This window comes from Typopeltis vanoorti, chromosome 1, assembly GCF_054136105.1.
Source record: "Typopeltis vanoorti isolate ZY-2024b chromosome 1, IOZ_Tvanoo_1.0, whole genome shotgun sequence".
Classification (NCBI taxonomy): domain Eukaryota; kingdom Metazoa; phylum Arthropoda; class Arachnida; order Uropygi; family Thelyphonidae; genus Typopeltis; species Typopeltis vanoorti.
This window is the reverse complement of record NC_143549.1, coordinates 126,937,001-126,960,905: the sequence shown is the minus strand read 5'-3', so window position 1 is coordinate 126,960,905 and position 23,905 is coordinate 126,937,001. Positions and strand designations below refer to the sequence as shown.

The 23,905-nt window shown below is 35.1% G+C and overlaps 1 protein-coding gene across 1 annotated transcript in view; it reads left to right on the top strand.

The window, feature by feature from the left end:
* Positions 1-23,905, top strand: part of LOC150110408 (presequence protease, mitochondrial) — a 320,487-nt gene that overhangs the window by 214,246 nt on the left and 82,336 nt on the right. The window contains exons 16-18 of the mRNA XM_090393554.1: positions 8,466-8,595; positions 18,684-18,804; positions 22,618-22,694. Coding sequence (XP_090249680.1) covers positions 8,466-8,595; positions 18,684-18,804; positions 22,618-22,694 — 328 coding nt within the window. The remainder of the gene's footprint in view (positions 1-8,465; positions 8,596-18,683; positions 18,805-22,617; positions 22,695-23,905) is intronic.

Below are 23,905 nucleotides of genomic sequence, written 5' to 3'. Positions count from 1 at the left end.
TTCTAACCCAGCTCGCAGATCCATAAGTTCAAATTGGTATTAACACTGTCTTGTATACAGCTAATTTAGTGTTTTAACTAATTTCTCTCTTATTCCATATAAATTTATTCAGTTGAATTCCTACCATACCAGCTTTGTTGATCCTGTTGTCTATTTCCATATTTAATTTACCATCTTCACTAAAAATCATGCCTATGTAGCTGAAATGTTTTACTTGTTCTTTAGATTCTCCATTCACAATGCAGTTGATATTTTCTTCTGCCTATTTTCATTGTCTTTGCCTTATTATTGCTGACCTTCATACCATATCAATTACAACAGTTATTCAATTTAGTCAGGGAATCTTGCAGACTTGTAGCAGATTTATTTAGAAGTATAACATCATTCGTATAAAGCAAAGAGCTGCATTAACATCTCCAATTTTGATATCAGATTAAATACCACTTTCCTTCATAATGTGATCCATACAGATAATGAATAACAGAGGGGATAATGTACATCCTTGTCTGACACCAGATTTAATATAAAACCATCTTCCTGTACTTCCTTCAATTCTAGCTGCTGAATTACAACTCAAATAAAGTATTGCTTTATATAACGCCTTATATGTAGTATTTTGAATAGCTTCTCTCTTGGCATCTTGTCATATGCTTTTTTCCAAATCTACAAAACTTTGTTATATTCCCATGATTTCTCAACTATTTTAATTGAATCATTCCGGTTTTGTGACCACATTTTTATTTAAAAAGACTGTCTTTTAAAACTAAGTACTAAAAAACAAACCCGACAAGTTTCGTTAGTCGTCAGACTAATATCTTTGGGGGTAAAGATAAGTTTAAAGCACAAACTATAAGAAATTACGAAAAAACAAGTTCATTTATTGGTATTATGAACATCAAAAAAGTTTGTTAAAAAACTGAATAACAGATCTATACAACCGTTAATACGTGTTAGTTGGAAACAGTGCTATTTGATGTCGCATTCTGTGGTTCACTTTCACTCTGTCTGAGGTCTGAACTGGGTAAATATTTAATAAATGCTGACCAAACTTGACTTTTGTTGCATTGTGTGAAAATTTTAATCATATTTGATGCCTCTTTGAATTTTCTTTTCAGTGTAGGACATATTTGTTCTGTTCCAGAGTACATCATGACCAGTAGAAGCTGTGTGAAATGCCAAGCCAGACTTATTTTCTCTCTTTTTTTTGTACGTCCTTTTGATTTTCGCTCATGCGGATTTCCCCGTCTGGCCTATGTAGCAGATGCCACAGGAATAGTGAATATTATAAACTCCTGCTTTTTCATTGGGTGATGTGGAGGTTTCGGAAGATGAAGAGATTTTGATATTTTTTCAAGTGGCAGGAAAGTCACTTTTATGTTGTACTTGTAGAGAAGTTTGGCTAATTTATCTGTTACATTTTTGATATAAGGAAGGATGACTGCATTCTTGAAGTCTTGTTTATTTATTTTCATGTCCTACATTGATAAAAACTGTTTAACAAGAAAATTCAAAGAGGCAGCAAATATGATTAAAATTCCTACACAATGCAACAAAAATCAAGGCTTAATTTTAAATCAAGTTTGGTCAGCGTTTATTAAAAATTTACCCAGTTCAGACCTCAGACAGAGTGAAAATGAACCACACGTGACATCAAATAGCATTGTTTCCAGCCTACATGTATTAGTGGTTGTATAGATCTGTTATTCGGTTTTTTAATGAACTTTTTTTGATGTTCATAATACCAATAAATGAACTTGTTTTTTCGTAATTTCTTATAGTTTGTGCTTTAAACTGTTAGTTATCTTTACCCATGAAGATGTTAATCTGACGATTAACAAAACTTGTCAGGGTTGTTTTTTAGTACTTGTTTAGTTTTAAAAAACAGTCTTTTTTAATAAAAATATGGTCACAAAACCGGAATGATTCCATTGAACTTCTTAACCACAGAAACCTCCGCATGATTCTCAGTTATTTGTCGTAAAATGAAAATCTGATCCTGACAGCCTCTTTTTAGCCTGAATCAAGCTTGTTCTTCACCAAGCTTCCCTTCCACAATCTTTCTGAACCATTTCTCGAGTATACTGGCATAAATCTTACCAGAAACACTCAGTAGAGAAATGCCTCTGTAATTCTCCCTTTCAGTTTTATTTCCCTTTTTATATATGGGTACTATGAGAGCTCTACTCCAATCATCTGGAATTCATCCCTCTGTCCAGGCCTGGGCAGAGGGACGAAAGTGTAGCCACTGCACTCCAGAACTATGCAGTGTAGCCACTGTAAGACTTTTATGCCTCCATACTTGAGCATTTCTGGTCAAATATCATCTACTCCAGCTGCCTTTCCACATTTCAGACTTTGATGTCTTTTTCTACTTCAAGTATGGATATGTAGAAAATTCCTGATTGCATGCCTGGTCAGTGTTTTTTTTATCACTATGCTGTCATTACTGCTAGTTTCATTTAGCAATTTTTCGAAGTAATTACTCCATACTTTGGTGTGAGATAGAGTCTAGCAGAACAAAATATACAATTGGGTGCTGCTGTAGACCAGGTGATGGAATAGATGGTGGGGATAGTATGCATAGGCAAATAGAAGAAATGAGTGGAAGGAGAGTAATTATTATGGGTGGTTTCAATTATGGTAACATTACTGGAAAGAGGAAAGGGCACTTGGGAGGAAGGAATTGGATTTTATCCGGTTATTAAGGGACAACTATCTGCAACAGCATGTAGTAGAAAATACCAGGGGGCAGAGAGTGCTTGACCTAGTAATTGCATCTGAGAATGTGGCTATAACGAACATGACCATGTTGCCACCAATTGGTGAGAGAGTGATCGTAAGGTGCTAATCACTCCTGTAGCCACCTCCCAAGTCATGGGAGGTGGCTAAAGGAGTGGAATTTACAATTAAGACAGGGTACATGTGGAATTACCAGGCTGGTAAGTATGACAAGCTTAGGAGTGTGTTTGGCTCAGTGCCATGGCATGTAAAACTGCAAGGGCTGGATGTTGATAGTGCATGGGAGGTGGTTAAGAAGTGTCTGCAGGAGGCAATGGTTGACTGTATACCAAGAGTCCGAATAATAAATCAAGTAGGAGTTAAATGGATGAATAACACTATTAAGCTTGAGCTGCAAAAAAAGAAACAATTGTGGATGGAATTTAAGGAGAAAGGTGACAAGCAGGTGCAGGAACAGTATAAAGCTCAGGCCAGGATGGTAACAAGGGTGGTAAGAAAAGCAAAAGTGGATTACGTAAGAAAATTGGCCATGCAGGCTAAAGAGAATCCCAAACAATTTTTTCAATATGTTGCAGTTAACAGGAAAAATGTTCATGGCAGAACGATTTTAAAATATGCTGAGGGTAGGGAGGTAACCGAATCAGTCGATATAGTGGAATTACTGAGCGAGCACTTTGCAAGAGTATATCATCCAGGTGTTGACATTGCAGGAATGGAAGAACCTACAGCTTATACTGGAATTGTGATGAATGAAGTAGAGGTAACTAGTCTATTACAGAACCTCAATGTCAATACATCTGTGGGATTGGATGGTATACCAGCTCGTGAAGCAGCTAAAGAATTGTCAGTGCCCTTGACCATTTTGTTTAATTTGAGCCTCGGGTCTGGTTCAGTCCCAAGGGGGTGGAAAGAGGGGAAAATAGTTCCGCTGCATAAAGGTGGTTCCAAGGCTGCTGTTGAAAATTACCGGCCAATCAGCATAACAGGAATCATTATCAAGGTCTTGGAGAAAATAGTCAAGAGGAAAATACAAGACTGGATATATGAAAATGGGATACTGTATCAGGGACAGCATGGTTTTGCGAAGGGTAGGTCATGCCTCAGTAACTTGCTCACGTATTATAACACAATGACGGCTGAACTGGATAAGGGTAATGGGTTTACAGTGATTCTATTGGACCTGCTAAGGCCTTTGACTGGATACCACATGGAATTCTGATCAGTAAATTGCAGCATATGGGGATGGATATAGGGTTGGTGAGATGGATAGGAGTGTGGTTGATGGAGAGATATCAGAGAGTGGTTTATTCAGAAGTAGAGTCCACAAGATGGCCTGTAACTAGTGGTGTGCCACAAGGATCTGTTCTTGGACCACTGCTGTTTAATTTGTTCATTAATGATATCGGAAAGGATCTGAGAGGAACAGTTCATTTGTTTGCGGATGATGCAAAGTTGGGTAGGGCAATAGTGAATGCAGATGATGTCAAAATTTTGCAAGATGATTTGGATATATTGGAAATCTGGGCTGAGGAGAATGGATGTCAATTTAATGTGGCAAAATGTAAGGTTATACATTTTGGGGTGAAAAGATTGGCAGCAGTTTATTACATTGGTGAAACTGTACTCCAGGAAATTGATGAGGCACGAGATTTAGGAGTGTTGGTGGATAAGGAGTTGAAGTTTAGGGGGCACATTGCAAAAGTGGCCAAACCAGCTCATCAAATCACTTGGTTGCTGAAGAATACGTTGACAAGCAGAGACAAGCAGGTTATTGTTCCTCTGTATCGAGCCTTGATAAGACCCCATCTCGACTACTGTGCCCAGATTTGGTCACCTAGGTTTCTTCTTGATGGGGAGGAGGTTGAGAGGATCCAGAGGCGAGTGACCAAGATGATAGCAGGTCTGTGGAATGAACCTTATGAGAACAGGTTGAGGATTTGTGGGTTGCAAAAATCGGTTGATATCCGGAGGAGGGGAGATATGATTGAGACATTCAAATTACTGAAGGGTTTCTATAAAATTAATTCAGAAGATATTTTTGAGAACAGGGCTGGTTGTGGGAGGACTAGGGGGACATCCATGGAAACTGGGCAAAAGTGTGGTTAGTAAGGGTGTTAGAGCTGGGTTCTTTACTTTTAGAGTGGTGAATGAGTGGAATGGGCTGCCAGAGTCTGTGGTGGATGCAGTGACAGTGAATGAGTTTAAGGCGAGGTGTGATAGATACTGTATGAATGTCGAATAGTTGTGATGAATACGAGTCCTTAGACTCCTTCGATGAGTCTAAGGACTCCCCGGAGTTGCCCATAATAATAATAATAATACTTCAAGGATATCTTTTTCTCCAGTTTTCATGTCACCTTTATCACCTCTAATTCCTTTTACAGCACTTTTCTCTCCATTTCTGAGCTTCTTGAACAACATCCAAAATATCTTCCCACCTTCTTGATATTTATTTTCTATGTTCTTACCAAAGTCTTCCCATGACTTTTGTTTAGCTAGTTTTACACAGTGTTTAGCTTTCTTAGATTTGTCTCTGTATTCTCTGAGAGCACAAGCTGATTTATTTGCCAGGAATTTTGATATGCTTTTCTCTTTTCCTTCACTGCCTCTTTAACTTCCTGAGTCCACCATGGAGTTCTGATTTTTCTATCCTTGCAGACAACCTCACCACATGCCTCTTTGTCTGAATCAATCAAGGTTTTCTTCAAGGCTCCACTGAATCTCTAAAGTTTGATTCCTGTTCTCAAACTCTTTCATTTTTTCTCCAATAATCTTTGTGTATTTCAGTCTACAGTTCGCATCTGAGAGCTGCTCAATTTTTATTCACTTTAAAACTTTCTTACATATCATTCCTTTCAATATGAAATTCAATTTTATCCTGCTCAAGACTAAATAGTGATCACTTCCAATTTCAAATCCTCTACACTCTAGTGTCCTGCACTAGAGAGGAAACATCACTATCAACAATAACATAGTCAATGACACTTTACTTATTTCTTTCGTCCTCTCTCTCCATTTGAATTTGTGCACATTTTTATGTTGGAACATAGTATTAGTAATAACAAGTCCATGTCCTGAGCAGAAATCCAACAAGTATTTGCCATTATTATTATCTTTGCTCTTTTCTCCAAATTTTTCCAAAATATTTTTGTATGTCTGACAATCATTTCCTACTCTGCTATTTAGATCCCCAACAAGGACCAATTTTTCATTGTGTCAGTTACTTTCTCTAAAGCCTCAAAAAATTCCTCCACTTCTACCTTAGTAGAACCTTCTGTGGGACCATAGGCACAAATAAGTCTCATTGTCCTGTTCCCTTTTCTGATATTTGCCCACATAACTCTACTTGAAATTGCCTGCCATTCAAGAAGATTTGCCTGGTATTTAGTGTTGAATACTATGGCTACCCCTTCTTTTCCTTGATTGTCATTGCCTGAATATAACATTTTGTATTTGTTGCTCAGAAAGATCTCACCAGTTTTTGTCTTTTTTGTTTCAGTCACCCCTATTATATTGATCTGGTACTTTTCCAATTCCTCAGCTAGCTCCATTTCTTTGCCATTGTGGCTTCTTATGTTGATAGTACTGATCTTGAACTCTGGTGGTAATGAGTTGGGATGTGTTTTAGGGTTGTTCCAGTAGCTGACTTTCAATGTTTGCCCTGGTTCCTTGGCAAAAATAACAGGGGGGGCCCTTGTTTAACCAGACAACGCCCCAGCTGACATGAAATTCTGTCATGTTGTACCATCATTTAATATTGTGGTTTAATCCAATAAGAATACAATTTGGTAGGCTAAATCCCAAATTGCCAGCCCATCCTCATTCGTTCACTATCCAGGTAGATGCCTAACAGAGTGCACCACGAGAAGGTGAGGATTGGGCATTTGGTCAGAAGCCCTGGTCAGTTCTCCACATTCCTTTAAAGGCTATGTGGAGATCTCCTCTCAGTTATACAGCTTTGACCCTTAAGCACTTCTGACTGCATCATTTATAATTAAAATTGAGTAATTAATTATCTCTTGTTTTTAGCTGCACAGTCATAGCAGAAAAGATTGAAGTTTGATCCTTTTCATGAAGAAGGTATTTTCTTTGAGGCAAGGTTATACATAGAGGTAGAAAGGATTTTCTTCTTACAAAATGAACAAATTAGCATAAAAACACTGGTGTGTGTTTTTATGCTAGTTTGTGAGAGAGAGTCATAATGTATCAGCTTCTTATCATAGCTAACTTGCTAACACTTCTAATTGATTCAACCCAAAGCATGGTTTATATTAGTTCAACTTAAATGTTCACTTGAAAAAAAAATGCAGTTTATAACATAGTTAATGCCTTAATAGTTGTTGCTTTGTTTAAAGTCATCATTTGTAAACCAAAAGTTTATTTCATTGTATCCAAACTTTGATTTAATACAGAAACTAACATGTTAAAATTTTAAACTGCAGTTAAAAATATTTAGATGCAGCATATTGTATTATGAAAAACAGTTACTTTATTTGAATTATTCAAATCACTTCAGGTCTCTAATAAGTAGCCTCACATTTGGTGATGAAAATCATCCACCATCTTGCCCTACTTAGGTTGCATTGTTCATAGATAATTAAACTAACAGTATGTGGCTGTGTGTGTGTGTGTGGCTAAAGCTACTGCATAACTGCATATTAATAAGTGAGAGATAAATAATTGGTGGAATGTGAATTTTATTGTCCTGTGTGAAACCATCACTCTGCTTATTGAAGGCTTCATGTGCTTACGGAAAGTTTTGTTAGGTCTCCAGACAGGATTTCTGGATTATCTAACTTTTAGCCCACCTACAGTACTATTATAAGCCAACTGCCTTTTATTCGTAGGATTCAAAAATAAATAAATAAATAAGAATGTAATTTTCATTTGAAAATTACATTTTATTTAGTTCAAGTCACTTCAGGTCTCTAATTACTAATATTATATTATTCATTATTGTTATAGTTAATTTCTTCATGATAATTATAGTAATCTTAGTGAAAAACTTGGCACTTCTTCAGTTCAACTAGCTAATACATTCTGGCAAACTCTTAGCTTCATGTGTTCAAAACACTAAAACGAAATAGTAGATAGAACAGTGTACCCCTCTGCATTAAATCAAGTTTAACTTTAAAAAATACAAATTTGATAAAATTCTCCAAGTGTATAAATTGATTTAAAGTAAATTTTGAGTAGTTAGTATTAAACACTGATGATGTGTTTATTTTGTGTTTGGGCTTTTTTTTTTCATGAACATATGAGAAAACAGCATTAAATGTACAAGATTAAAAAAAAAAAGTATTATAAAAAGATTAAATGTATTAATGAGAAAGAGTACTAAACATACAAGATTTCATGGATAAAACCATGAAAGATATATATTTTTTAAAAAAATGGCTTCTCTCCTTCCTTCTGTTGTATGTCATACCTTATAACTTTCAATTTAAATGTGCTATAATAGAAAGTAAAAAAAAAAAAAAATTATGATCCTGTACATGTAGATACTAAAATTTTTTACCATAACATTATATTTACTTAATTAGTAATATAAACACACACACAAACACCATTATGATATACACTCAGTAGAGTGAATCACCAGGTAAGCACAGCCGACCACATAAGCCCTGAAAATGATGGCATTTCTTATAAATTAATAAATGATAATATCCACAAATTGTAAGTAATTGATAATATCAGTAAGTATTTCTATTTTCTTGTTTAAGGAAAAGTTCCTGTTCAACTTTGCAAACAACCTACCAATGGAATTGTATATTTTAGGGCTTTGATTGATGTTTCCCATCTTCCTGAAGACTTGAGAATGTTTCTACCTTTATTTGCTGACATTATTACATGGTATGTAATTATTTTTTTCTCTATTCAATATTATAGCACTTCTTTGCATTAATACCAAACATTATAAGTGTAATATCTCTGCAAGTCCCATTTGCATTAGGAGCAGTGATATAACTACTATTCTTTGAAAGCACTATGAGGATTTTATGAAAACCCTAAAAACGTACATTTAAAACTCTCAGAATACCCACTAAATGCTTGTTGAAAATGGACTAAAAATTCTAGTTACGCCCCTATGTATGAGAACTTAAGCATTTCTGAGGTATATTTATGTCTATAGTATAAATAAATATATAATGGCTATCCTTTCCATCAGTGTTACATGGTGATCAGCATTCAGTTCGGTAAATTATGGAGACCACAGCCATGTTAGGAATAGTTAATTTAATTTCCTGATGTTTTGACCTTCATGAGAAGGTCATCATCTGGAGTACACACACACACACACACATATATTACACAAAGACAAACTATATTACATTTCAAACAGTATGCCAAAGTGACAGTGATTTGATCAACTGTTATTCTACTGGCCTGACCTTTAGTTAATCAACTTAAATTCTATATTCTATTTATAGCATCAGAGAACAAATTCATATAAATTGTTTTAATACAGCAAAATTGATGACCTAATCAATAGTTTAACATAAGTGTTTTCTATATTAGAGCTAAGATCCTAGATTACTACAGTCCTAATCATAATTAACTCTTAGACCGAAAGGTTATGTGGGTAGAATATGTGCCATCTATGTTCTTGGTATTTTTTGACCACCATTATTGTTAAGATTAGGGTAGTTGATAATTTCACAGGCCTCCTTAAATTTACGCTCATACGATATTTTGGTGCTATGTAAACAACAGGTGCCTTTACAGTTAGTTCTATGTAGAGTATTCAGGGCATGATCAGAAAGGCCAGCTTTACCATAGTTTATTAAATTTGATGTGCCATTTATGTTCCTTTTTTCATATAGGAATTGTGCATCCTGTTTCACCTATACAAGGCAAATTACAGGGTCATTGAATACAGTATTCTCCACGGTGGGCCAGTGGAGGAAGTGGATCCTTGGATGAGTTGAATAAGTTCTTTAATTTTGCAAAGGTGGCATTAAGGTTGTATTTCTGCTATTATTTTATCTGATATCCCTTTAATGTATGGAATGACTACAGTTTTATTGTAATCTAGTTTATTTTTGTTTTTAAGTGGAGAGTCTTATGAAGAATTTTGTTGATAGCATTTTTGCTGTATCTGTTTCTCAGGATGGTATTGCTGATAACTTTCAATTCATGTTTAAGGGCTTGCTCACTGGGGCAAATCCTTTAAAGCTCTATTTTTTTGGTATGTTAATGACACCTAGTTTTTGTGTTCAGTGGTGGTAATAAGAGCTTATGTGCATATATTGGCCACTATGTGTATGCTTATGGTAAACAGTGAAGGAAGTCATGTGACAATTGTATCTAGGAAAGTAAATGTGTTCTAACTTTCAATTTTAGTTGTGAATTGTATGCATTTGTGTTGTTTGTTTAGGTGGCCGAAGATAACGAAAACATTGTCAATGTATCTAAACCAGACTTTGAGTTTTAAAGTAAAGGAATCTAGAGCACATTGCTCAAAACTTCCACATAAAAGTTAGCTGTTGGGGGTGGGGGGGTTAGCTTTGCCTTCGTTTTTGCAGGTAAAAAGTATTTTACCTACAATAGCTTGAACTTAGTAAAGAGCATTGATAATGAGCACTCTGATATTGAGTGGGAATTTGTCCTGTAAAAGAATTATCATTGATTGGGACATTTGTGAAAAGGACAGTGACATAAAAATTGACTAATAGATCACATTTTTCAAGTGATTTCAAGAATTGACTGGAAAGCACTTTGTTACATCACACCAAAACGTGGTCGTCATCATCTGAACAAAATTAGTTATACGCTTTTTATGTCCTGTTCCTGCTCTGCAGATGAGGTTTATCTTCCCATCTTGATCTTGGATGTTCACGGTCTCTTCTTCACACCAAAACATGGTATGAGCATCAATTTAAGGAGGCCTGTGAAATTCTTATCAGCCACCCTAATCTTAACAATAATGGTAGTTTAAAAAATTCCCAGGAATTTGGATGGCACATATTCTACCCACATAACCTTTTGGCCTAAGAGTTAATTATAATTAGGACTGTAATACTCTAGGATCTTAGCTGTAATATAGCAAACTTATATTAAATTATTGATAAGGCCACTAATTTTGCTGTATTAAAACTATTTATATGAATTGGTTCTCTGATAATGTTATAAATAGAATATAGCTTTCATGTATTTTTTTTTCCCACTAAAGGTCAGGCCAGTAGAATAACTGTTGATCAAATCATTGTCACTTTGGTATACTGTTTTAAATGTAATACAGCCTGTCTTTGTATATGTGTATACTCCAGTTGTGATGACCTTAATATGAAGGTTGAAACATCGGAAAATTAAAGTAATTATTCCTAATACATTTGTAATCTCCATAATTTACCAAAATGAAAAATATATATAATGGCTAGTTTTTAATGACATAGAATGTCAGCTTTTTTTTTTTACCCAATCATAAAAGGCTGAACAACATATGGTACATCAACAATCTCTAGAAGATGAATAGTTGAGTAGAAAATAAATCTACTTGGAAAAATAAGTGATTAAACAAATTTTCAAGAGCATTTTCCAAGTGGTAGGGGGTTGTCAGTTATTCTGGTTGATAGATCGACCATTTACATTAGATCATTGCTTACAAATATAATAAATAAATGAATATAAATACAACAAAAATCGTTAAATATATATATATATATATATATATATATATATATATATATATTTTTTTAAATTCATTTCTCTAATATCATCGGTCTGAGATTAAATAACATAAATCAGCACTCGTTTTCAAATTCCAGAAACTCGGATTTTCATCCTGTAAAGTAGACAAACGAGCCATTAGAACACATGCAATTAAAAGGCATAATACACTATCCTCATAGTCTGAGTTGCTTCTTCCACAGATCCGGGTAAACCAAACCAAATTTCTTTTTCAACCTGGATCAGTTCACTGCTGCATGAAGTCTCCCCCAATTTTCTACATTCCTTTTTTTTTTTTTTTTTTCCCATTAATTGCATTCTAGCAATCATGACAATTTCATCTTGCCATCTCTTTCTTGGTCTTCCAGAGTCTCTGTAGCTCAGCTGGTATAGATGAAGCCCTTTGATCAAACAGACCTGGATTTGATTCCCATTCATGGCATGAGGAACCGTTATCTAGTCTCTTTCGACTAAAGGTGAGTTAGCCAGTCTTATATGGAGGCAGAGGGTTTTTTTCTCTCAGGAAGTCAGGTTTTTCATCCCTCAGAACAGGCAAACTGGCCAGGAGAACACATGCAATTGACAGACAGACAGAAAAAAAAAACATTATGAGCAGTAACTTCATGTTGGTTTTATAAGATGGTCCATACTATCCGTATGAGACTGGCATTTCTTGGAAGCAATTACATGATCTCTTTTTAATCTGCTCTTTGACTCAAAATTTCCTTGCTACATTTTGTTGCTTTCATTTGCTGCTTTTACCACTGCTCTAATTTCAATAAACATGACCTCTTTATACATATCTAAAAGTTCATTTTCTACAGTCATATCCAAACAGGTGTGATAATCTTCCTTGAATATTCAGGGTATCATGGCCAAAATTACACATCTATTAACCAGGATAGCAGATAATCTTCATAATTCTCCCATTGCCATAAACTTTTCTTCTAGATATACTATAGATGACAGGTGTCCTCTTGGTAATTCAAATCATAACCTTTGTCTAATTTTTTGTTTCTCTCACCCAGCCATTCTCAGTCTCATGTCTTTTGGCACTATGGTGATATCAAATGGGACATCTCTATTGTTTCTGTGTATCATTGTCATGATATGATTGCTGTTTCTGCTCTTCTGATTCAAAATACCTACTTTCACCCAATAACTGAAATAATTGTTGAAATGAGAGCCCTCATTACCATTCAACACAATTCAGTTACTATCTGTGTCCTGGTTCTTTAACAAACATGCCAGAGCTCAAAGATAAAAATTCATGCAAGTCAAAAGTCTCAAGTCAGAAATCCCAGTTAGCTTATACTACACTTTAAAACATTTTGATATTAAATAAATCCATCAGCATATCTAAATCAGACTTCAAAAAAGCCAGATGTAAAAACTTCTCTTGCTTAAACAGTAACTGAGTGAATATTCTAGTCTGTCTTTAAAACTACTGGCTTCAGCACTTTTCGCTCTTCTATGCTTTCCTCCTCCCCCCCTCTCTCTCTGTCACTCATGCACACACACATCTGGAAGTACACTAGTAATATCACCCAAAAAGAAGGCTCTTGAGATTAGTCTTCTCCTCTGTTCTAGTATAGGCAACCAAGGAAAATCTCTGAACATCTAAATTTATGCTTCTTCTGATCTTTTGCCAGAAAGACATTTAAAAAAAATCCTCTAGCAGTTTGGATCATAAGTCTCCTGATCCAGATTCTATCCCCTCACTGCTTAAAATGTACTCTGGAATTATCCCCCATTCTAATATCACTAGTATAAGCAGCCACATTTGTTTGACATGTAAACAACATGGAAGCAAGCCTATATCCAAACCATCCGCAAAAAAAAAAAAAAAAAAAAAAAAAGTCAGCCTTGTAACTATTGACCTCATCTCAATCTCTTTTAAAAACAATACAGAAAGCCGGGAATTGCAAACTTCTTCACTGCCCTGGAGGACCACTAATTAGTTATTGAACACAAGCTATGGAAAGATATAGAGAAACTTGCACAGTTGCTTTTGACATTTCCAGGATTTTTGATCAGTTTGGCATAGAAGCCTCATTACTAAACTACCATTTATGATTTACCTTTATCCCTTTGTGAGTCATCACTTTTCTTTCTAGTCATCCACTGCATGTCATAGTGAATGACTTCATGAACTTCCATAGCTCAGTTGGTTTTGACAGTGCCCTTTGGTTGGAAAGATCTGGATTCACATCCTGTCTAAGACACAAAGAACCTTTATCAGGGCTTTTTAACTCATGGTCTACCACAGTCTCATGGGGTAGAAGTGTACTCTTCCAACTTGCAGATAGGATTAACTTGTTGAAAAGCCATTGAGCCTAAAACATTAAGAGGGGAGGGGAAAAGAATGACCTGAAAACCCCAGGGCTCTGTGCTTTCATTTACACTCTTCCTCCTATAGATTAACCTTCTCTCTGACCACAAACATTATCCATAGTTTTGCTGGTGACAGAACACTGCAGTCCTTCGTTCAACAGACCTTGTGTAGCTCAAATGATTCAAGCTTCAAGATCTTCCCTAAGCAAAGCTTATATCCTATTGTATGTATATATGTATTCCCCATGATGACCTTGATATAAAGACCAAAATACTAAGTGTTATTTTATTTTTAAGTATTGCTCTAACACAGAAGTTTGTCACCATAAAGTGTTGCAGCCAAATTGGATAAAGGGAATGGATACACTATGATACTGTTGCTAAGGCATTTGATAGGATACTACATGAGAGGCTGTTGCATAAACTTGAGAATATTGGTTTGGGGTATAAACTTGACTTGGATACGTGGATCGTTTACAGACAGATATCAAAAAGTGGTATACAGTGGGTGTGAATCTGAGAGATTCACACATACTGTATACCACTGCAATTTTTTTTTTTGGGGGGGGGGGGGATCTGTCAGTATAAAGTTATGCACTTTGATGTGATGAGATTTCCGAAGGCATGTTATTTTAACAGAATTATGCTACAAGAAATAGATGATGCTAGAGATCTTGGAATTATAGTAGGTAGGAAGTTCAACAGTCATATAACAAAAATTGCAGCCTCAGTGAATAATTTAGATGTTAAAATGAGTATTGACATGCAGGAATAAGGAAGTCATTTTGCCTCTTTACAAGGCCTTGATAGGAATGCACCTGGACTATTGTGAACAAGTTTGGTCTCCTGGATTCCAAGGAGGTAAAAAAAAAAAAAAGCTGTGGAAAGGGTGCTAAGAAAAGTTATAGAGATTATTTTGGGATTATGGAATTTAGATTATGAAGACATATTGCAAGTATGTGGATTACAGGCTCTGGTTAGCAGGAGAAAAAGGGGTGATATAGAGGTCTATTAATTTCTGAATGAGTGTTGTAGGATATTCTCTGGTGAAAATTAAGTTTGTTCATGGTCAAGAAAGGAGTAAGAGCTAGATTTTTTCTCTCTCTCTCAGAGTAGTGAGTGGAATAGTTTGCCTGTTGAAGTGGTGAGTGTCTCTAGTGTGAAGGAGTTTAAGGGAAGGTGTGAGAGCTGGTTTTGGTGATGTGTAGCTTCCCTCGATGAGTCCTTGACTCCCTGCAGATCCCTGAATTTCTTTAATTTGAAGAACGAATTAGATGGTAGTTATGGCTTCACCAAGATAATTAAAATTGAAATGATTGTCTTAATTTGGCATATATATAACAGCCTATATTCTATGAGGCATTGACTCCACCATATGCTGAAGGTAATTCCAGCATTGTCCACAGCTGCACCTTAGATGTCAGTCCTGGATACATGGATCTGATGTCTCACTCTATGGCATCTCAGAGAAATTTGATCAAATTAATCAAATTTGGGACCATCTGGGGGACCATCCAGTGGCCCCCTAGATGGTCCCAAACTTAGATGAGTGTTCCTTGAGCCATGTCTGGGTGGTTGCAGCCTGGGGGGGGGGATACATTGTTCTGCTGAAACAGGACATGCATATGTCCTGTTTCAACGACAGCATATGGCCATGGCCATATGCTGTCGACACCACACATGCACCCTCTGGTCAGCTCAGCACAACTGATAATGGGATTCATCAGACCACACAACTCTTGACCACTCTACAGAGGTCCAGTTTTGATGGTCCCAACACCAGGTGAGGTGCAATGCCCGATGATGAGCTGTCAACAGTGGACGATTAGAGTATTGGCTCCTGTAGCCCATGGTATGCAGGGTATATTTGCTCACCTCCAACATTGAAACTGGATCTATTTGTGTTGCTGTTGCCCTTCAGTTGGTCTGTACGAGCCTGGACAGGCTACATCAACTCTGGTCATCAATGGCATGTGGTTGGCCACCGCTTGCTCACTGGTGCTGGTATGTCCATGGTAGACCCTTGATATAGTTGCCCTCAAGAATCCTACAGTTCTTACCACTTGAGCTTTAGATTGACTTATCTGTCTTGCAAGGAAATATAAAAATAGGTATTGGCAAAACACACTAGCCAATAGAAAGCATGGTAAATTTGAAAAATGGAAAACTATTTTATTCAAGAAGTGAAGATAGCATCCAGGGAGAGAGGGAGTCACAATATTAGTCAATAATCACTTGCAGAACTGCATTCTTAACTGTAGAAACCACAGAATTGGTACAGGAATTATAACAATTAGATTAAAAGGAAAAGAAAGGGGATTTTTTTCAAAATTATTCAAATTTATTCTTCAGAATGATCACATGAAGCTGGAAAATTAGATAGTTTCTACCAGAAACTACAGGACCTTATTGACAAAACAAACAAAAAGGGCATCCTAATAGTAATGGGAGACTTCATTGCCAAGGTTGGGAAATTTTCACCAGACATGAAAGATGTGATGAGCAAATTTGAAGTGAACAAAAGAAATGAAAGAGATGAAATCACCATATTTTTTCATAGACTATCATGCAAATACACATGGACATCTCCAGATGGTATGATTAAAAATAACTGGAAATCCTCAATCCAAAATGTAAGAACACTAAAGAAACAAAGTTTTGACTCCCATCATGAATTACTGGCTGTGAAAATTAAGCTAAAATTTAAAAATAGTAAACCAAATAGCCTAAGCCACTGGATGGTCAATGGATGACTAGCAATACTATTAGCATAACAAAAGTGAAAGATATAACTATACAAAACAACTGCAGAAACATACTAGAAACAGTGTTAAAGAAAATAGCCTTTGATAATGTAGAAAATACACGGAAACAAGGAAGTGTATTTATGGTAAATACTGCACAAAAAACACTTGGTACAACCATTAGAGCAAATAACAAGTGGATAACCATATAAATTTTGGAAACCTTAAACGAGCTAGAAAAAAAAAATAGTTCAAACAAAGTAAAATAAGCAACATTATAAAAGACAGAAAAACAAAATTGATAGAATGTGTAGATCTGCCAGAAGTGCTTGGTTGGAAGAAAAGGCAGAAATGTGTGAAGATGCAATAAAAAGAATGATAACAAGACTGTATATAAAATTATAAAAGAAACTGGAACAGTTCAAGAGATTAAAAAAAAAAAATTGGAAAGAATATTACCAGATACTTTTCCAGAGGAAAGAAGACTGGAAAAACACAAATGAAGACATAGAAAGAAAAACAAGCACCATTTATAATTTTAAAAAAAAATTTTTTTTTTTTTTAATAATAATTTTGAATGCAGTTAATTTGTCTAAGTCACCTGTTATGAACTTCCTATTGAATTATGGAAATATGGTGACATAGCAGCAATCAATTCCTTCTTGAACTTTTTAACCAATTATTATATACTGGTGAAATTCCAGCTGACTGGAAGACCCACATCATAATACCCATTTTCAATTTGCCTTCCATAGTTATAATTCTTAAACAGCAATTAAAATGGTTTTAGACATCTTCAGAGAATGTTCCTCTCAGAGATTACCAAATATAGTCCTGAATGGAATCATTGGAGGAAGACGATCAAGAGAAAGAAAGAAAAGGTCACAATTATTAAGCTTCAGAGAGATGACAGAAATGGCCAGAGATAGAGCCAGGCGACAAAGATTTCATAGGGGACCCAACCCGTCATCTGACAGATAAGAAAGAACAACACTTACCTTCTTACCAGAGGGCTTTTTATTTTATGAAGATGATGCTTATGTGCTGTTCAACTGTTGATATTAAAAAATAAAATTACTAAAGTAAAGTATGCTTTCTGTGTTTATTTAATTTCTAGGTTTATCAATTTGAACTTGGTCACATAGTACTGAATACTGTGAACTAGAAATTAAATGAGTAATGGTGGAATTAGTAATGAAGAAAAGATCCTAAAAGAATAGTTTTTCTTCATTACTTTTTTTCTTTTCCTTTACATTAGGATTTCTGGATGCCTTCCATGTCTCTAATAATAATAATCGGTGTTTGTTTGATGCTATTAAAGATAGATCTAAAATTTCCAGACTGTTAATAATAGAGAACACATAAAAGGCAAATACATAGCATGTGCATTTGCATTTTATTAGTGTTTCATTTTGAATTCTATTATTTTAAATAGTGCAGTACCAAGACAACTCATGTCAGTAGTTATATAGTTTTGTCATTTCTTGAAAGGGTTAAAGCTTCAGAGTATAAATATTGTTTGCCTACTTATGCTAAAACATGGATATTTATTACCATATCTTTTAACAAGATTATTTCTGAGTAGAATCATTTTTAATGCTCTAACTCAACACTTCCCAAACTGTGGACCAGGGCCCCTTTGGGGGCTGCAAGTTTTTTTTGAGGGGCCGTGAAATAATGAAAACCAATTTAAAATGTTTTAAGACTAAGTAGTTCTTTTTTTTTTTATTATTTTAAAAGAAACGTGTTTAATTTTTATTATTCATTATTTCTTTTTTTATTATTTTTTATATTTTAATTGAAAAAAATCACACATTGGTGTTGGTTCACAAATTTTGTTTTCTGCGTATTTCGGTGCTTAATGAATATTAGTAAATATATGCTGATTCATATAAGTTTCATTTCAAAGTTATTGATAAGAAGCACAAAAAAGCTTACAAACGCAAAATCTTGAATATAAATTGTATTCAATATAAATACAATAAATATTATAATAAGATATGTCTGTATTACGATTTTTTTTTCGATGGGGGGGGAATATTTTAATTTTTCCAAAGGGGGGCCTTTACATCCATAAATTTGGGAACATAGAAATTGTGTGTGTGCATGATGCATGACATGTATAAGAATAACATTTAAAAAAAATTGTGAAAACAAATGTATCATTTTAATGAATTTTTTGTTGTGTTACAGTATGGGAGCAGGAGAAAAGGATTATAAGCAACTAGATCATGCAATTGCATTGAAAACAGGAGGATTCTCAGGAAATGTTCATTTAGCTGAGGATCCTATACAGTTTGGAAAATTTAGTCAGGTAAGTGCATTGCAGATTTGTTTGGATAGCTATTCTAACAAATTAAAACATTAAATCAGTTAGTTAGTCACTGACTGGAGGAGTTTTTTTATACAGTTGTTTATTTATTTGAGATCCCATTTGTCCACATATTGCCACCAGTACTTATAAGTTATTTAACCACCATATGGCAGATTTAATATTACAAAAAAAAAGAGGAGGGAATAATGATGGAATTATTCATAATAAAATTAGCTGGTCAGAATACATTTCAATTGTGAGTTTAGTACTATGAGTAATGCATTTCACAAACATTATAGCAAACTTTAGAATCCTGAATTAATTTTATGTGCATTAGTCAGCATTTTTGGGACACATCTGGCACATGATTTCTTATATCTCTGCTTTTCTGTCACAATTTCATGGATGACTGAGCATGAAACTTCCAAGAATTCAAAAGAAAGTTCCATAATTGTGAAAAGACAATCTCACGAATTTTTGTGTTCACTCTTTCCACCAAATTGTTAGTCACCACACTTAGCCGGCCACTGCACTCTTCATTGTGAACACTTTTGTGCCTCCCTTTAAACAAATGACACCATTGCCTAACTTTACTGCCACATATTACTTTAGGCCCATAAACCTTGCACTGTCATCAGTGGATTTCTGCAGTACTGTTGTTTTTCTGCAAACAAAATCCATATCACACCACGGAATTTGCAACTGGGGATTTTTTTATCCCAGTACTCATTATTCATAGAAGACAACAAACGATAATGGAATGAAAGTAAAATGGTCAACAGCTAGCTAATGAGTCACGCTATGCTACCATGCAAGCATGCACAAACCCTCTCCCATATCTTATTTGGTGGTAAATTCTGAATGGACCCTACTTTCGGAACGCACCTCGTAAAATTCACAAGGATTTGGTTGATCCTGACTTTGTAAAGAGGAAATCTTTTATCAAATTTAAGTCCCTAGCTCGTATTGCAATTGATGCTCTCTGCAAACTCATAGAGACTATAGAAATTAGCTTGTTTTATGGGCAACACTTACTATAGCAAACTCATGGAGCCTCAGAAACAGTTTGTTATAGTGGATAGTGTTCAAAAGAGACCACGTGTTTATTAAATATTTCCCTGCTGAGTGTTCCTGGTAAGATTTATGCAAGTATACTTGAGAAATGGTTGAGAAGGATTATGGATGGGAAGCTTGGTGAAGTACAAGCTGGATTCAGGCTGTCAGGACCCACTTTACAACAGATCGTTGAGAAATCATGGGAATATAGCAAAGATCTGTATTTAAGTTTTCGAGACCTTCAAAAGGCATATGACAAGATGCCAAGAGAAAAGCTATTCAAAATGCTGCAGTTATGTGGTGTCAATGGGACATTATATCAAGCAATACTTAGTCTTTATTTGAGTTGTAAGTCAGCAGAATTGAAGTAGAGGAAGATGTTTGATGTTAAATCTGATGTCAGACAAGGATGTACATTATTCCTCTGTTATTCATTATCTATATGGATCACATTATGGAGAAAAGCGGTATCTGATATCAAAATTGGATATGTTAATCTCTGCTCTTTACTTTATGCAGATGATGTTATACTTGTAAATAAATCCAGTCCAAGATTCCCTGACTAAATTGAATAACTGTTGTAACAAATTTGATATGAAAATCAGCAATAACAAGACAAAGACAATGAAAATAGGCAGAAACATTGAAGATATCAGCAGCATCATGAATGGAGAACCTATAGAACAAGTAAAACATTTCAGCTACTTAGGCCTGATTTTTAATGAAGATGGTAAATTAAATATGGAAATAGACAACAGAATCAACAAAGCTAGTATGGTAGGAAGTCAACTGAATAAATTTATATGGAATAAGAGAGAAATTACTCAAAACACTAAATTAGCTGTATACAAGACAGTGTTCAAACCAATTCTGAAAGCTGGATTAGAAATAAAACACTTGACCAAAGACTAACGACCACAGATATGAGAATCCTGATAAACATTAGGGGCATGAACATATTGAATCAATGGCAATATCATATTAAAAACAAGGATATTAGGAAAGAACTTGACATTGTTAGCATCCAGGAATATGTTTAACAGAGCTAATCTCAAGTGGTATGGTCACTTAAACAGAATGGAAGGATTATCAAAGCAAGTGTTCTCTGCCAGGTTGGTAGAATAAAGACCAGAGGAAGACCAATATATAAGTAGGTTGATACAGTGAAAAGTGCCTTAGAAAACAGAAATATAATGTTGGAGTCTTGCCAGATAAAATATTGATTTGGAGAAATTTGTTGATATGGAGTTAGTAATGATTTGAGTTTTTCATGTAGTACTATCATAATATCCTGTACACCCCTTGAGGATACATGTCAGGAATTTGGTGATGATCATGGTGATTAAACAGTATTATACAAAACAGTTCATCCTTATGTTAAACATACAAATCTAAAGATTGAGTTGGAAACTGAACACTTGATTGAATACTGGAGCCCATAGATATCACAGTTCTGAGAAAAAGAAGGAATAGATAGCATGCCAGAATCCTATTAAATATGAAAACTTTGGAAAGAAAGTTAATTTTAGGAGTTTTTGGAAGTATGATCACTTATACAGAATGAAAGAGGAAAGGTTAGCAAAATGGGTGTTTTATGGCAGAAAGTGACCAAGAGAAAAAATGTGATTTAGATGAATTAATGCAATAACTTTGGACTGAAATGCAAGATTTGGTATACTGTTGACTTGAGAAATTAGAAATTTGGAGGAAAGGTATGATGTGAACTTAATTATAGTCAACTCTTATTACATGCCAAACCTCTACGAATTATAGGATTAATTTGTTTTAGTGAATTTCCATTCGAATGTCTTAATGCTTATGGAATTTTGGTTAGACTTTTTGATAGTTATAATGATATTTGTTGTAGTGAGAGTCAACTGTACATGGTATTATCTTAGTGTTCTATGCTCTAGTGAGTACATATTAAGAATGTGGTGATTTCAAGATTTGATTTTTTATATAAAATATAAACACCATCTTCAGTGTCTAAAGCTCTGCGTTCAGATCCCACTGTGTTATAAAAAGAAAACAAAAAGTTTTGTTATCACTTTAATCAATTCTGTGTTCCTTGTTTTGCTTAATAGAAACCTAGAAAATATATAAACTTGAGTGTAAGGTTCTTGACCCACCCTCTCCATGCTGCTGTAATAATCAGTTGTATTTTAAAATGCAATGTTTCAGTAATGCAATTTAAAGCTTCTTTATTGTTTGAGAATATTAGGAAAGAACTTGACATTGTCAGCATCCAGGAATGCATTAGCAGAGCTAATCTAAGGTTTTATGGTCACTTAAACAGGAAAGATTAGCAAAACAAGTGTTCTCTGCTAGGTTGGTAGGAAAACGACCCATAGGAAGACCAAGATATAGGTGGATTGATAAGGTACAAAGTGCCTTAGACGATAGAAATATAAGATCTGATAATGTTGGAGTCTTGACAAGTAACAGACTAATTTGGAGGAAAATTGTAGATAGGAAGTTAGTAATGATGTAAATTTTTCATGTAGTACTATCATCTCCTGTACACTCCTTGAGGGTAAATGTCAGGAATTTGATGATGATATTGTTTGTACACATATTTGAAATTATATTATTTATTATAGCAACATTTCATCTAATTCCTTATATCATAAAGTAACTTTTATATTATTTATTCTGAACTCTCTGAGAATGTTGCATCTTATTTTTTTTCTGAAACCTTTGATACAATGTTCCTTTTGAATGAAAAATTAAAAAAAAAAGTCACAAATTTCATTTTAGGGATTTCTACTTTCGTCTCATTGTTTAGAGCATAATGTACAGCACATGTTTAATTTATGGAAGGACATATTTGAAAGGTAAGTTCGCTTTACCATTAAAGAAATATACACAAATTGGCATTTTGTATTTCTGATCTCGAATATTGTTAATTCTCAAAGTGGTTTTAAGTTTTCAAGTAAACTAAAAATGTTACACTGCATGAGTACTATTTTAGTGTGTGTTCACATGCATACCTAGTCTAGCCATAAATACTATTACAACTTGAACAGTGCATAAACCTTTAATCTATTAATAAATCATTTACAGCTTTTAGCACATATAAACCAGACGTATAACGTTCATATAGCAGTAGCACTCAATGTTAAAAATGCTTCCTTTTACCTTCACACACACCTGAAGTCTGGGAGGCCACATGTCAGTGGTGGCAAGCTCAACATTCAATGGAAATTCTGGCACTGCTTACTCCAATTCATCAGGTTGGCAATGCTGGGGTGTCATTTCTTGCAGGCTACTCTCTCTCTCTCTCTCTCTAGCTTCAACCACAATTTGAAGTCCAACAGATTCAGATTGGGACTTCCAGATAGTGATATATATGTGGTTGGGCACATTTGCCTCCAACCCAGTGTTATATGAGCCTTGCCTTGTGTGCAGGCATTAAAGGCTAAGTCCTGCTATAAGGTCCATTGCCTTCCATGAAAAAAGTCGTTGTTCAGGGACCATACCATAGGTTCCAGCACAGTGTCTTGATACACTTTGGTAGAGGTTTTGATCTCTTTCTTGCAGAAATGCAACTTGGATACCCCCCCCCCCCAATATGTCACCCTCCACCAAACCATCACTGACGTGGGGTGATGACCTCTCTGACTCCTGGGTGCTATGACACATGCTTTGCGACCATCTGGGGCATATACCCAATCGTTTTTAGCAGTTAAACAACTCTTCATTGGTGAAAATTTCTCTCCTGTGTAAAAGATATCTGTCTGTTGCTTGAGTACCACCAGAGAAGTGCCTTTGATTTTATCACCCTCTGTCACGTAAGTTTTGGTGTTAGGAAGTGTCCAGTTAAATGATGATAGGCTCTCACCCTCAGGTCATCAGTTAGTACATTATTCTCTGCAAAATGTTCATCTCTTGTGACATCACTTTCTACATTCTCACAGGATTACAGCAGAGGCATGCCTTCACAGTCCTGACAAGCTGTTGTGTCCTAATGCAGCATGGTCGACCTGTTCTTTGGTGGTCAGATATGTCTTCTGTATCATTATCCCAAGTGTTTTTAGAGCGTTGA